Source organism: Bubalus bubalis, chromosome 9 (assembly GCF_019923935.1).
Source record: "Bubalus bubalis isolate 160015118507 breed Murrah chromosome 9, NDDB_SH_1, whole genome shotgun sequence".
NCBI lineage: Eukaryota > Metazoa > Chordata > Mammalia > Artiodactyla > Bovidae > Bubalus > Bubalus bubalis.
In genome coordinates this window covers 70,939,595-70,952,803 of record NC_059165.1, presented here as the reverse complement: position 1 = coordinate 70,952,803, position 13,209 = coordinate 70,939,595, and the positions used below count along the sequence as shown (strand labels likewise).

The 13,209-nt window shown below is 40.8% G+C and overlaps 1 protein-coding gene across 1 annotated transcript; it reads right to left on the bottom strand.

The window, feature by feature from the left end:
• LOC112587066 (olfactory receptor 2M5-like) lies at positions 1-947 on the bottom strand. The gene has a single exon (XM_025294129.2). It carries the CDS (start codon positions 931-933, stop codon positions 1-3), a length of 933 nt encoding a protein of 310 aa, XP_025149914.1. The 5' UTR covers positions 934-947.
• Between the last annotated feature and the right edge of the window lie 12,262 nt (positions 948-13,209).

Sequence of the window (13,209 nt, the reverse complement as noted above, 5' to 3'; positions counted from 1 at the left end):
CTATCTCCCCTGCATCTTCCACATCTTCTTCAAGGCCCTCATTACCTCCTTGTTCCTCAGGCTGTAAATGAGTGGGTTGAGCATTGGGGTGAGGATGGTATAGAAGATGGAGGTGGCTCGGTCCCCCACTGGAGTCCTAGCAGAGGCTCTCTGCATGTAGCTAAATATGGTTCCCCCATAGTAAAGACCCACCACAGCCAGGTGGGAGGAGCACGTGGACAGAGCCTTCTGTTTCCCCTCAGTGGAGGTCATGCTAATTACAGCCATGAAGATCCGGGCATAGGAAGCCACAACGACCCCCAGGGGCAGCAGCAGCATGATCACGCAGCAAGCATAGATGAGGTCCTCAAAGAGGGATGTGTCTGCACAAGAGAGACGCAGCACGGCAGGGACCTCACAGAAGAAGTGGTCCACCTGGAGAGAGCCACAGTAGGGGAAGCTGAAGACCATCCCTACATCAATCACACTGTCAGCCACTCCACCCATCCAGGATGCCAAGGCCATCAGGCAGCAGGCCTTCCAGTTCATGAGCACAGGGTACCGCAGAGGGAGACACACGGCCACATACCTGTCATAGGCCATGACTGCCAGGAGGGAGCACTCAGCCCCTGCTACCGTGACCACTAAGAAGACCTGAGTGGCACAGCCACCCCGAGAGATGAACTTACTTCCCGAGAGGAAGTTGGCTGCCATCTTGGGCACCACTGCGCCCATTATGGTCAGGTCCATGATGGAGAGCTGGCTGAGAAAAAAGTACATGGGGGTGTGCAGGCGCCTGTCAGCCTGGGTGAGCAGGAGGAAGAGGATGTTGCCGGCCAGGGCTGCAGCAGAGGCCAGAAGGACAAGGGAAAATAGGAAGAAGTCATATGGTGAGTAGCTGAACAGGCCCAAAAGGATAAAGTCTGATAGTGAGGTGTGGTTCCAGATGTCCATGGCCTTGACCCTGAGGGAAAAATAAATGAGTAAACATCAAAATGCAACAACTTACCTGGCGTCTCCATTATATACATAAACTGTCTCCTGTTTCTTCTAGAGGACAGTGCCCAGCTCTCTGTCTAATCCCTCTCCTTTCCCTCTGCAATGAAATCCTTTTCGTCTCATTTGTCCTCAATGGTTACCAAACAAGATTTGATCCTTATTTCTCTAGAAAACTAGTCAGTACGCCCCCAGAGAAAGGGGCCTAAATAATGCAAAGGGAGAGAGAGGGGGGGTTTTAAGGTAAATATCTATAGGTTTAGGAAAAGTGGATACAGATTTAAGACTATGAGAGTATTGGAGTTTTCAATAGAGAGTAGGAGGAGGAAAAGTGCATAACAGATGTAAGAATGAATGCTATTAAAAATATAAGGCTTTAATTTTCCCTTCCCCCATTTTCTTAGTGCATTTACTTTAGAGAAATTTGTAAGTTATTTGACTCTGAAATGTACACACTTTAAAAGTGAAATAACCTTCTAGCCAGCTTTCAGACCCAGTAGTGTCTTTCTCAAAAACTTGAGCCTCCAATTAAAATAAATTAATTAATTAAAAAAAAATTGAGATCCATATCTTTTCATTGCCATCATCCAGGAATATAGAGCCCCTACTTCCCCAGCTCTGTAGGAGGGCAGGACCCTAACTTCAGCAGGCACCTTGCTCCAAGTGGCAGAATTCTCTCTTGTCTAGAATGAGAGAAGTTTATTTTCCTTTGAATAAAGCCACTTAACCAACACAGTCACTCCAATTACCAGGTGAATCTAGAATGAACTCTGTGTGCCAAATGGTGCTGTCAAGTCTCTTATTTGAGAACTGGTTACTGTTTATCCTGAGAGCATGAATATAATGGATTATCCTTGCCTGGATGTAGAAAAGAGGGTTATTCTTCTGTCTTTGCATTCACTTAGCCGATCACCAATAATGCACATCACATTCTGATTTAATGTTTATTCAAAAAAAAAGCTGTTTTCTTTCTCGTATACCTTTTTGGAGAGGTTTTCAGGGTAGGAAGGAGATTTAGTTTTTGTTATATTTCTAGAGTCAGAAAATTGTGGCAGTGGGGAGAGAAATCCCAGGACATAGTGAATTATACAAACTTGCCAGCCCCTGGTGACACATGATAAAGAATTTGCCTGCAATGCAGGAGACCTGGGTTTGAACCCTGGGTCAGGAAGATCTCCTAGAAGAGGGCATGGCAACCCACTCCAGTATTCTTACCTGGAGAATCCCTATGCACAGAGAAGCCTGGCAGGCTGCAGTCCACTGGGTCACAAAGAGTGGGAGATGACTGAGCAACTAAGCACAGCCAGCCGAGGGAGCCAGTGTACAGCTCGGGTAGGTAGATTCCATGATCAGCACAGGCAGGAACACTGCAGTGACGCAGACACATGTGTGGCAGAGGCACAACAGATCTGTCTGCCCACTTTGTCTCAGTTCAGAGGCTGGAGAACAGATAATCAATGATAAATTTTTTCCCCTAGAAAACTAGGATTATCATATTTTGCTCTCTGATGCCGATAGCATTTGTCACTTGACAGCAAGGAAGTATCTCTGTGTCCATCCTGACACTCTAATCTGAAGCCTGAGGTGAAACTAACTTCACATTTCTCGGTCACTTTCAGTCCCTTATCTGTCAGGGCTTCCCTCACCTGCTTCAGCACCTACCACCTCTATTCCTTTCCCAAGAGTTCATCTTTCACTCTGACCTATAAATCTCAACAGAAATGGGTTAAACCCAAGCAATATGCAAAGATTTAGTCCTCAGGGCAATGCGTGAGCAAGTGGTGACCTGAGAAATCCCCTCACAGACTCTCCTCCAACTCTATGACTCCAAATAAAATTTTGTAGAACTAACCATCCAAGATGTTCTTCTGCTTCTTACAAAATTGATGAGCTCATGTCCCAGGTTTATATCTCTAGTTGCAGAGCAGATATCTTGGGAGACCCAACTCAGCTCATAATGACCCCAGGGAATAGATAGAACCTCCACCCCAATGAAGAAGCCAAAATTAATGACATGGCTTCAGGATAAAGTTCATTCCCCATAGCCCTGGCTCTGAAAAGCACCCCAGACTTCCTACTAAGCAAAGGAAGGACCCATCCCTTGACATGTCCACCTACACTTCCCTCAGGACTCTTAACCCTCACTTCACCCATGGGAGCTAGGAGAGAATGTGATCACCACTAAGTATCAGAGTGAATATCTAGCTGCATTCTGGAAGTTTGGTCATGGATGATGAAGTGGTCCCTGGTCAGTTAACCTATGAAACTTGTACTCAAGTGATGTCCTATACCTTTATGGACTTGATTGTTGGTTTTTTGTTTCCATTCAAGAAGCTATATTTGTGCACTATGGAATGAAACAAGAGCAGCCACATGAGGAAAGCAAAGGGTCTTTCTTCAGAGCTTTCGATAGCAAAAGGGTCAGCCACTGTTACTTGCATTTTTGCAGAGACACAAAGGCAGGCAGAGGAGTGGGAAAGCTTTGGAAAAAGAGAAGCTCCACATATGCCCTGAGTGGAGAATATCGGTGTGGTGAATCTGTTGGCAGTTTCATCAACAGCACCGTTATTGATAGGGTACATATTTGGTTTTTTTGGTTGGCCTTAACTTGGAAGTGGGACAAAAAATTAGGGAAGTTGTCAGTTATTAATCGAGGCTTAGACATTTGGGGCCTATTGTTACAGAAGCGATTGTTAAGCTTCCTATATTGTTACCCAAGTGAACACTCTATCTTCTACAAGACTGACTTATAAAACGCTGCCTTCGTGGCTGGACTGTTTATGATTGACAAGAGGGTTGATTTCCTTGGCAAGTTCTTGCAGTTTGTGGGTCAGAGTTCTTTTATATATATGGTCCATTGTCTGTATATTCAATCTCTCAGCATCTATAAATTTGAATATCACATTGCTGCTTTTTAATATGAAAACTGTTAAGAGAGAGTTCTAAGAGTTCTCATACAAGGAAAAAAAATTTGTATTTATATGAGATGATTAGTAAAGTTAATTAAATTTTGTGATAATCTCATAATGTATTTACATCAATTCATTATACTGTACACTTGAAACTTATACAGTGCTACATGTCAGTTATATCTCACTAGAAATGGGAGGAAAAAAGAACACTCACCGTAAAGATGATTCTAACAATGCTGAAAAAAAAGGTAGAAAAAAAAGAAAAAGTATGGGTATATACAATGGGTTACAATTCATCCATTAAAAAATAAGAAATCCTGCCATGTGCAACAATACAGATGAATCTTGAAAGCATTCTGCTAAGTGAAATAAGTCAGACAGAGAAAGACAAATACTCCATGATCTCACTTATATGTAGAATCTAAAAACAAAAACAAAACCCCTCATAGAAACAGTTTCTACTGATTGCCAGAGGCTGGGAGGTGGTGGGTAGGGGACATGGTGGGAGAATTGGGTGAAGGAAGTCAAAAGGCACAAATTTCCCATTATAAGATAATTAAGTTCTTGAGATGTAAGGTACAGCATAGTAACTATAGCTAACAGTACTGTAGTGTATATCTGAAAGTTGTTAAGAGAGTAGATCTTAAAATTCTCAACGGAAGGAAGAAACTTTGTACCCATGTGAGGTGATCGCTCACTCGCTCATTTGCTTCAGTCGTGTCTGACTCTTTGCAGTCCTATGGGCTGTAGCCTTCAGTGGTGTATCAGATTCTTTCTGTTGCTTTAATAAATGACCACAAACTTGGTGGCTTAAAACAATTTCTTTTCTCTTACAGGTCTAGAAGTCAGAAGTATAACATTAGTTTCATTGTCCACTGAAATGAGGTGCAAAGATCAGAGGTGGCCTGAGATGTAGAAACTGTGCAACTTGGACAAAGTTACTTCATTCTCTGGGCTTCACTTTATCATCTGCATCAACATTGTTGTCATTCATTTGCTCAGTCGCATCTGACTCTGCAACCCCATAGCCCACAGGAAGCCAGGTTTCCCCGTCCTACACTATCTCCCAGAGTTTGTTTAAACTCATGTCCATTGAGTCAATGTGCAATCCAACCATCTCATCCTCTGCCACCCCCTTTCCCTTCTTCCCTCTATCTTTCCCAGCTTCAGGGCACCATATATAGTGAAGTCGCTCAGTCATGTCCGACTCTTTGCGATCCCATGGACTGTAGCCTATCAGGCTCCTCTGTCCATGGGATTTTCCAGGCAATAGTCCTGGAGTGGATTGCCATTTCCTTCTCCAGGGGATCTTCCCAACCCAGGGATCGAACCCGGGTCTCCCGCATTGTAGAAACATGCTTTACCGTCTGAGCCACCCGCACCATAGCTACCAGGAAAGTAAGTCCAATATTTCATGGCACTAACTACTAATTGGGATTTCCCTGGTGGCTCAGATGTTAAAGAATATGCCTGCAATGTGGGAGACCCGGGTTCAGTTCCTGGGTGGGGAAGATCCCCTGGAGAATGGAATGGCTACCTAATCCAGTATTCTTGCCTGGAGAAATCCATGGACAGAGGAGCTTAGTGTAACACAAACTCAAGTTCAATGTTTCTGATGGTGTTAAGCAATATGATGAGATTTGTCCTTTCTTGAAATTGTACTTTAAATATAAGTATCAATGTGTAAAACATCAAAGAAAAACAGCTATAACTTCTTTTTAGTCTTCTTACATGAAAAATACCTTGGGAAGTTCAGAGATTGCAAATTTGTCATTCCATGCTTGTAGGAATTTGAGGGAAGATTGATTCTTTATCACTGATACCAAGTTTAGAACGGAAATAAGGTGTGAGGAGAAAACTTCAGTAAGAACTGGCTTCTATCATGTTTCTATCACAAGGGCTCTGGAGAGATTTGTGAAATAATCTCTTAAGCCATACCTTCTACAAACATATCCCTGAATAGAGTCTACCGAAAAATCCCCTCTCAATCATTCCATTTTCACTACTCCCAAGAGACCTGCACTCATATCCTGAGAGCCTAGGGCTTTTGGGCACCAAGTTGGTGTGTACACACAGCAATGAAGGAGGGGGCACAGTCTGGTCCTGGGGGAGTTTGGAGCCTAGATACTGATGCAAAGTGTTCCAGGCAGAGGGGACAGTTGAGCAAAGGCTGAGGATGGTGTTCTAAAGCAGAGAGTGCCAGAGAGAGTCTGAGGGAGAGCTGGCCAGAAAGCATGGCCCACATCTCGTATAGCGTGATAGATATTTGAAAACGTAGGGCTTTGAGTAGAGAGGAGGTATGATCTGCCCCTTTTTTTATAAAATTACCCTGTACCCTGTAGAGTCCACCACAAGGCTCCCATAGTCATTAAGATGAGATGGCATCTTGGCATCTCATGGCAAGAGATCATGGCGCTTGGACTGTGGTGGAAATTTAAGATAGCAGAAGTAGGCAAGTTCTGGGTACTTGTCTTTGGTCTTTTTTAAAAAAAATTAAGTATAGTTAATTTACAAAGATGTGTTAGTTTCAAGTGTACAGCAAAATGATCCTATATATGCGTGTGTGTGTTCATACATAGCATATATATATATGTGTGTGTGTGTGTATGTGTGTGTGTATTCCCTGTGCTATACAGTATTCTGGGTACATTTAGAAGGTTAAGTCAGCTTATTAATTAATGTTTTTAGCTCATGGTTTTTAGCAAGGATAAAATGCTGCTGCTGCTGCTAAGTCGCTTCAGTCGTGTCTGACTCTGTGCGACCCCATACACAGCAGTCCACCAGGCTCCGCCATCCCTGGGATTCACCAGGCAAGAACACTGGAGTGGGTTGCCATTTCCTTCTCCAATGCATGAAAGTGAAAAGTGAAAGAGAAGTCGCTCAGTTGTGTCTGACTCTTTGTGACCCCATGGACTGCAGCCTACCAGGCTCCTCCGCCCATGGGATTTTCCAGGCGAGAGTACTGGAGTGGGGTGCCATCGCCTTCTCTGATAAAACGATTAACTGCATTTAACATACTGTGCACTGTGAGCTCTTTGTTAGTTCTTTCTATTAAAAATGCATATATATTTTAATAATCAACATATTCCTTTAAAAGTGATGAACAATTTTGTGCCATTTAAAGGAAACAAGTTTTCAGGTGGTTCTTTATAATATCAATGAGTTTTTGGGTGGATGTGTTATAGACCAACATGTGTGCTACCCAACATTTCATTCTGCAACCTCCCTAGTGTCCAAGGGGACTTGGTCCTGGTCACTCCTTCCTCCCACTTCTTACAGACACAAGTTTCTAGTTGTACTAGACCATCCCCATACCACATCTCCTCCTTCTCCCTTATGGGCTCCATTGGAAGCCATGAGTAGGTGGGCATCATCACACACCCCTAGCCCAGGATCAGACCTCCTGTGCACCTGCAGGGAAGATGAACCAGGTGGACAGGCAGTGCTGATGACATGAGGGCTGTCTGCCTTGTTGAAGTCAAAGAATCGTACCTTCACCACCAGTCCCAGGTGAAGGGACAGTTCTCCAGCAGAAGGACCCTCTTGCCTGGAGAGGTTGATCACTGCGGGGATCAGCCCTGGGGCTGATCATGACCACCTCCTCCATGAACCAGGGTTTCACCCAGTGTGTGGGGTTCTGGGGCCTTCACTTCTGCTGTCCTCAGCTTAAGCGAGGCTTACCTTAGCCAAAAGGTGCAAGTTCCACAGGTGAAGAGGTTTCTGTACAGATCTTCCTCTATTTACCATGCAGTTAAGTATGGATAAATGTACTCTAGTTGAAAATAGTGTTAATTGAAAATTCATTTAATACATCAGAACTACATGTCACTGCCCAGTACTGTGAGAGAGTTTTGTACCTTACATCACAAGCTGGATTCAAGATTGCCGGGAGAAATATCAATAACCTCATGTATGCAGGTGACACCACCCTTATGGCAGAAAGTGAAGAAGAACTAAAGAGCCTCTTGATGAAAGTGAAAGAGGAGAGTGAAAAAGTTGGCTTAAAATGCAACATTCAGAAAACTAAGATCATGGCATCTCGTCCTATCACTTCATGGAAAATAAATGGGGAAGCAATGGAAAGAAACAGTGACAGACTTTATTTTGCAAAAATCACTGCAGATGATGAGTGCAGCCATGAAATTAAAAGATGCTTACTCCTTGGAAGGAAAGTTATGACCGACCTAGACAGCATATTAAAAAGCAGAAACATTACTTTGCCAACAAAAGTCCATCTAGTCAAAGCTATGGTTTTTCCAGTAGTCATGTATGGATGTGAGAGTTGGACTATAAGGAAAGCTGAGCGCTGGAGAATTGATGCTTTTGAACTGTTGGAGAAGACTCTTGAGAGTCCCTTGGACTGCAAGGAGGTCCAACCAGTCCATCCTAAAGGAAATCAGTCCTGAATATTCATTGGGAAGACTGATGCTGAAGATGAAACTCCAATACTTTGGCCACCTGATGGGAAGAACTGACTCATTTTAAATGTCCCTGATGCTGGGAAAGATTGAAGGCGGGAGGAGAAGGGGACATCGGAGGATGAGATGGTGGGATGGCATCACCGACTCAATGGACATGAATTTGTGTAGACTCCGGGAGTTGGTGATGTACAGGGAGGCCTTGCATGCTGCAGTCCATGGGGTCGCAAATAGTTGAACACGACTGAGAGACTGAACTGAACTGAACTGAACTGATCATTATCCTGGGAAAATTACAAAATTCAAAGTTTGAACAGTTTCTACTGAAGGCATATTACTTTCATACCATCGTAAAGTTGAACCATTTTAAATCTCACTACTGTAAGTTGGAAGGGCTTCCGTGGTGGCTCAGTGATAAGGAACCCACCTGCCAATGCAGGAGTCATGGCTTGGATTCCTGGGTCAGGAAGATCCCCTGGAGAAGGAAATGGAAACCCACTCCAGGATTCTTCCCTGGGAAATCTCATGAACAGAAGAGCCTGGTGGCATCCATGGGGTCACAAAAGAGTTGGACACGACTTGGCAACTAAACAACAACAACAATAAACTGTAAGTTGGGGACATCTTTGTTTATCTATAGACAATTAGATGGACATGAATGTATCAAGTGATTTCCAGGTGTCAAGTCCCACGTGAAACTCCAAAATAGTCCTACTCTGATGTCACTTATGTCTTTGTGGGAGAAAATTGATGATCAAAACTGTAGGAATGGTATGAATATTGATGCCTCCATTTTCCTTTTTTCTTTTGCCTTTTTCTTCAATAATGAAGTCTCAATCTCATTATCTGTTTATCTTTGATTTTCTTTCAGTTTCTTTCTGTTTGAATATGTTATGCCTAAAGTTTAGGACTTGTTTTGGTGTGTTTTGGGCATTCATTTTTTTATTGAGGCATAATTGACATATCACATTATATTCGTTTCAGATGTACAACATAATGATTTAATATTTGTGTTTATTGCAAAACAATCACCACAATAAGTATAGTTAACATGGGTTACCATACATAATTTCAATTTTTCTCTTCTGATGTGAACTTTAAGATCTACTCTCTTAGAAATTTCAAATATGCCATAAAATATTATTAACTATAGTCATTATTAACCATGCTGTACATTACATCCCAAAGATATATTTATTTTATAGGTTGTACCTTTTGACCCTCTTGAAACATTTTGCCAACCTTTCCAAATCGCCTCTGGCAACAACCAGTCTCTACACTTTATCTGTGACTATATTTTTTTCTCTTTTTTTAGATTCCACATATAAATGAGATCATCAAGTATTTGTCATTCTCTGTCTGACTCATTTCACTTAGTGTAATGCCCTCAAGGTTCATCCATATTGTCACAAATGACAAAATCTTCATCTTTTTTATGGCTGAATAACATTTCGTGTTATTTACATAAGTATAACATTCCATTATATGTATATATGTGTAAATATTTAAAAAACATGGAATGTTATTTACATATATATGTAATGACATTCAACCAGTGTGGAATGACATTAATACCAATTTTATAACATCAGATCAGATCAGATCAGTTCAGTCGCTCAGTCATGTCCAACTCTTTGCGACCCCATGAATCGCAGCATGCCAGGCCTCCCTGTCCATCATCAACTCTCAGAGTTCACTCAGACTTACATCCATTGAGTCAGTGATGCCATCCAGTCATCTCATCCTCTGTCGTCCCCTTCTCCTCTTGCCCCCAATCCCTCCCAGCATCAGAGTCTTTTCCAATGAGTCAACTCTTCGCATGAGGTGGCCAAAGTACTGGAGTTTCAGCTTTAGCATCATTCCCTCCAAAGAAATCCCAGGACTGATCTCCTTCAGAATGGACTGGTTGGATCTCCTTGCAGTTCAAGGGACTCTCAAGAGTCTTCTCCAACACCACACTTCAAAAGCATCAATTCTTTGGCGCTATATATATAAATAACATGTGTACATATATATGTATATAAACATACCATATTTTCTTTATCCAATCATCCATTGGTGAACTCAGGCTGTTTGCATATCTTGGCCATTGTAAATAATGTTGCCGTGAAGAAGGTGTGTAGATATCTTTTTGAGTTAGTGTTTTCATTTTCCTTGGATAAATACTCAGAAGTTGAATTGGTGAATCATAATGTCATTCCACTTTTAATTTTTTGAGGACTGTTTTCATAGTGGCTGCATCCTCTACATTTCCACCAACAGTACATGAGGGTTCCCTTTTCTCCACATCATTGCCAACACTTGGTATTTCTTGCTTCTTTTTTAACAACCATACCAATGAGTGTGAGGTGATAGCTCATTGTGATTTCAATTCGCATTGTGATTTAATTTGGTGATTAGAAATATTGAGAACCTTTTCATGTGCTGGTTGCCATCTCTATGTCTTCTCTGGAAAAATATCTCTTCATAGCCTTTTGCCCATATTTTAAATGGTCTCTTTGGGATTTACTGCTATTGAGTTATATGAATTCTTTATATAATTTGGGTATTAATCCCCTATCTAATATGTAATTTGAAGATATCCCTTCCATTCATTAGACTGTCTTTTCTATTTGTTTATAGTTTTTCTTGCTGTGCAAAATGTTTTTAGCTTGATGGAGTCCCACTTATTTATTCTTGCTATTCTTTGTTTTTAGTGTCACATTCAAAAAGTGATTTCCAAGACTAATGTCAAGGATCTGCTTCGCTATGTTTTATTCTAGGAGTCTTGTGCTTTCACATCTCCCATTTAACTCTTTAATCTACTTTGAGATAATTTTTGTGTATGTTGTAAGATAATGGTTCAGGTTCATACTATTATATGTGGTTTTCCAATTATGCCACGGCATTTATTTTTTTTAACTTTTTGGTCATGCCGCATGGCATGTGGGATCTCAGTTCCCCAACAAGAGATGGAACCTGCACTCCCTTCATTTGAATAGGCGAGTATTAACCACTGGACTGCCAGGGAAATCTCCCCAACAGTGTTTATTGAAGGGACTACCTCTTACATCTTTGTTTTCTTGGTTCAAAATATTATCTTGTAAACAATTTTCTGAATCAATTAAGATAATCATTGATTTTATTCTTCATTTTATTAAGATGATATATTACCTTGATTTACTTGTAGATGTGGTGCAATCTGTGCAACCCTAGAATAAATCTCAGTTGATCATTGCGTATGATCTTTTAAATGTATTGTTCCATTCAGTTTGAAATATTTTGTTAAGTATTTTTTTCATCTATATTTATTTATTAGGGCTATTGGCGTGCCATTTTCTTTTCTTGTGGCATCTTTGCCTGGTTTTGGTAGCAGGGTGACACTGATCTTATAAGTAAATTGAAAGTGTCCCCTCCTCTTTTGTTTTTTGGAAGAGTTTGAGAAGGTTTGGTATTAATTCTTTTTTGAATGTTTGGTTCTAGACTGCTTTTGCTCAGAGATTTTGATTATACTGATATTATATTGATTCAATCTCCTTACTAATAATGAGTCTATTCAGATTTTCTTTTTTTCATGTTTTAGCCTTGATTATATGTTTCTGGAAATGTATTCAGTTTCTCTGGGTTGTCAAATCAATTTGTTTATAATTGTTCACACTTTTCTGGTACTCCATATTTCTGTAGTATCATAGTACTGTGTTTGTTTCCTTTCAGACTTTATTTGAGCATTCTGTTTTTACATTGGTGTGTCTAGGTAAAGGTTTTTCCATTTAGTTTGTCTATTTATAGAACCAGTTCTTGGTGTCATTGTTTTTCTATTGTCTTTTTAACTCTATATAATTTATTTCAGCTCTATTCATTATATTTTCTTCAGTATATTATATTTTTGGCTCATTTGTTCTTTTTCTACTTACTTGAGTTATAAAGTGAGATTGTTTTATGTTATTTTTCCTGTTTTCTTTTAAATGTAGACATTTATTGCTATGAACTTTCCTCTTAGAATTTCTTTTGTTGCATTCCATAAATTTTGGTTGTTGTGTCTTTTTTTATTTTTCTTTCTTGTTATTGTTGACGATTCTTTTGATTTTTTCAGGTTTTTTAAAAAAATATAAATTTATTTATTTTAATTGGAGGCTAATTACTTTACAATATTGTATTGGTTTTGCCATACATCAACATGAATCCACCACGGGTATACACGTGTTCCCCATCCTGAACCCCCCTCCCACATCCCTCCCCGTACCATCTCTCTGGGTCATCCCAGTGCATCAGCCCCAAGCATCCTGTATCATGCATCAAACCTGGAGTGGCGATTCGTTTCATATATAATATTATACATGTTTCAGTGCCATTCTCCCAAATCATCCCACCCTCACCCTCTCCCAGAGTCCAAAAGACTGTTCTATACATCTGTGTCTCTTTTGCTGTCTCGCATAGGTTTATTGTTACCATCTTTCTAAATTCCATATATGTGCATTTGTATACTGTATTGGTGTTTTTCTTTCTGGCTTACTTCACTCTATATAATCAGCTCCAGTTTCATCCACCTCATTAGAACTGATTCAAATGTATTCTTTTTAATGGCTGAGGAATATTCCATTGTGTATATGTACCACAGCTTTCTTATCCATTCATCTGCTGATGGACATCTAGGTTGCTTCCATGTCCTGGCTATTATAAACAGTGCTGCGATGAACATTGGGGTACATGTGTCTCTTTCAATTCTGGTTTCCTCGGTGTGTATGCCCAGTAGTGGGACTGCTGGGTCATAAGGTAGTTCTATTTCCAGTTTTTTAAGGAATCTCCACACTGTTCTCCATAGTGGCTGTACTAGTTTGCATTCCCTCCAACAGTGTAAGAGGGTTCCCTTTTCTCCACACCCTCTCCAGCATTTATTGCTTGTAGACTTTTGGATAGCAGCCATT

What these genes read in the sequence shown, in the direction of transcription:
- LOC112587066 (XM_025294129.2), bottom strand. Translation starts at nt 933, where the DNA reads ATGGACATCTGGAACCACACCTCACTATCAGACTTTATCCTTTTGGGC.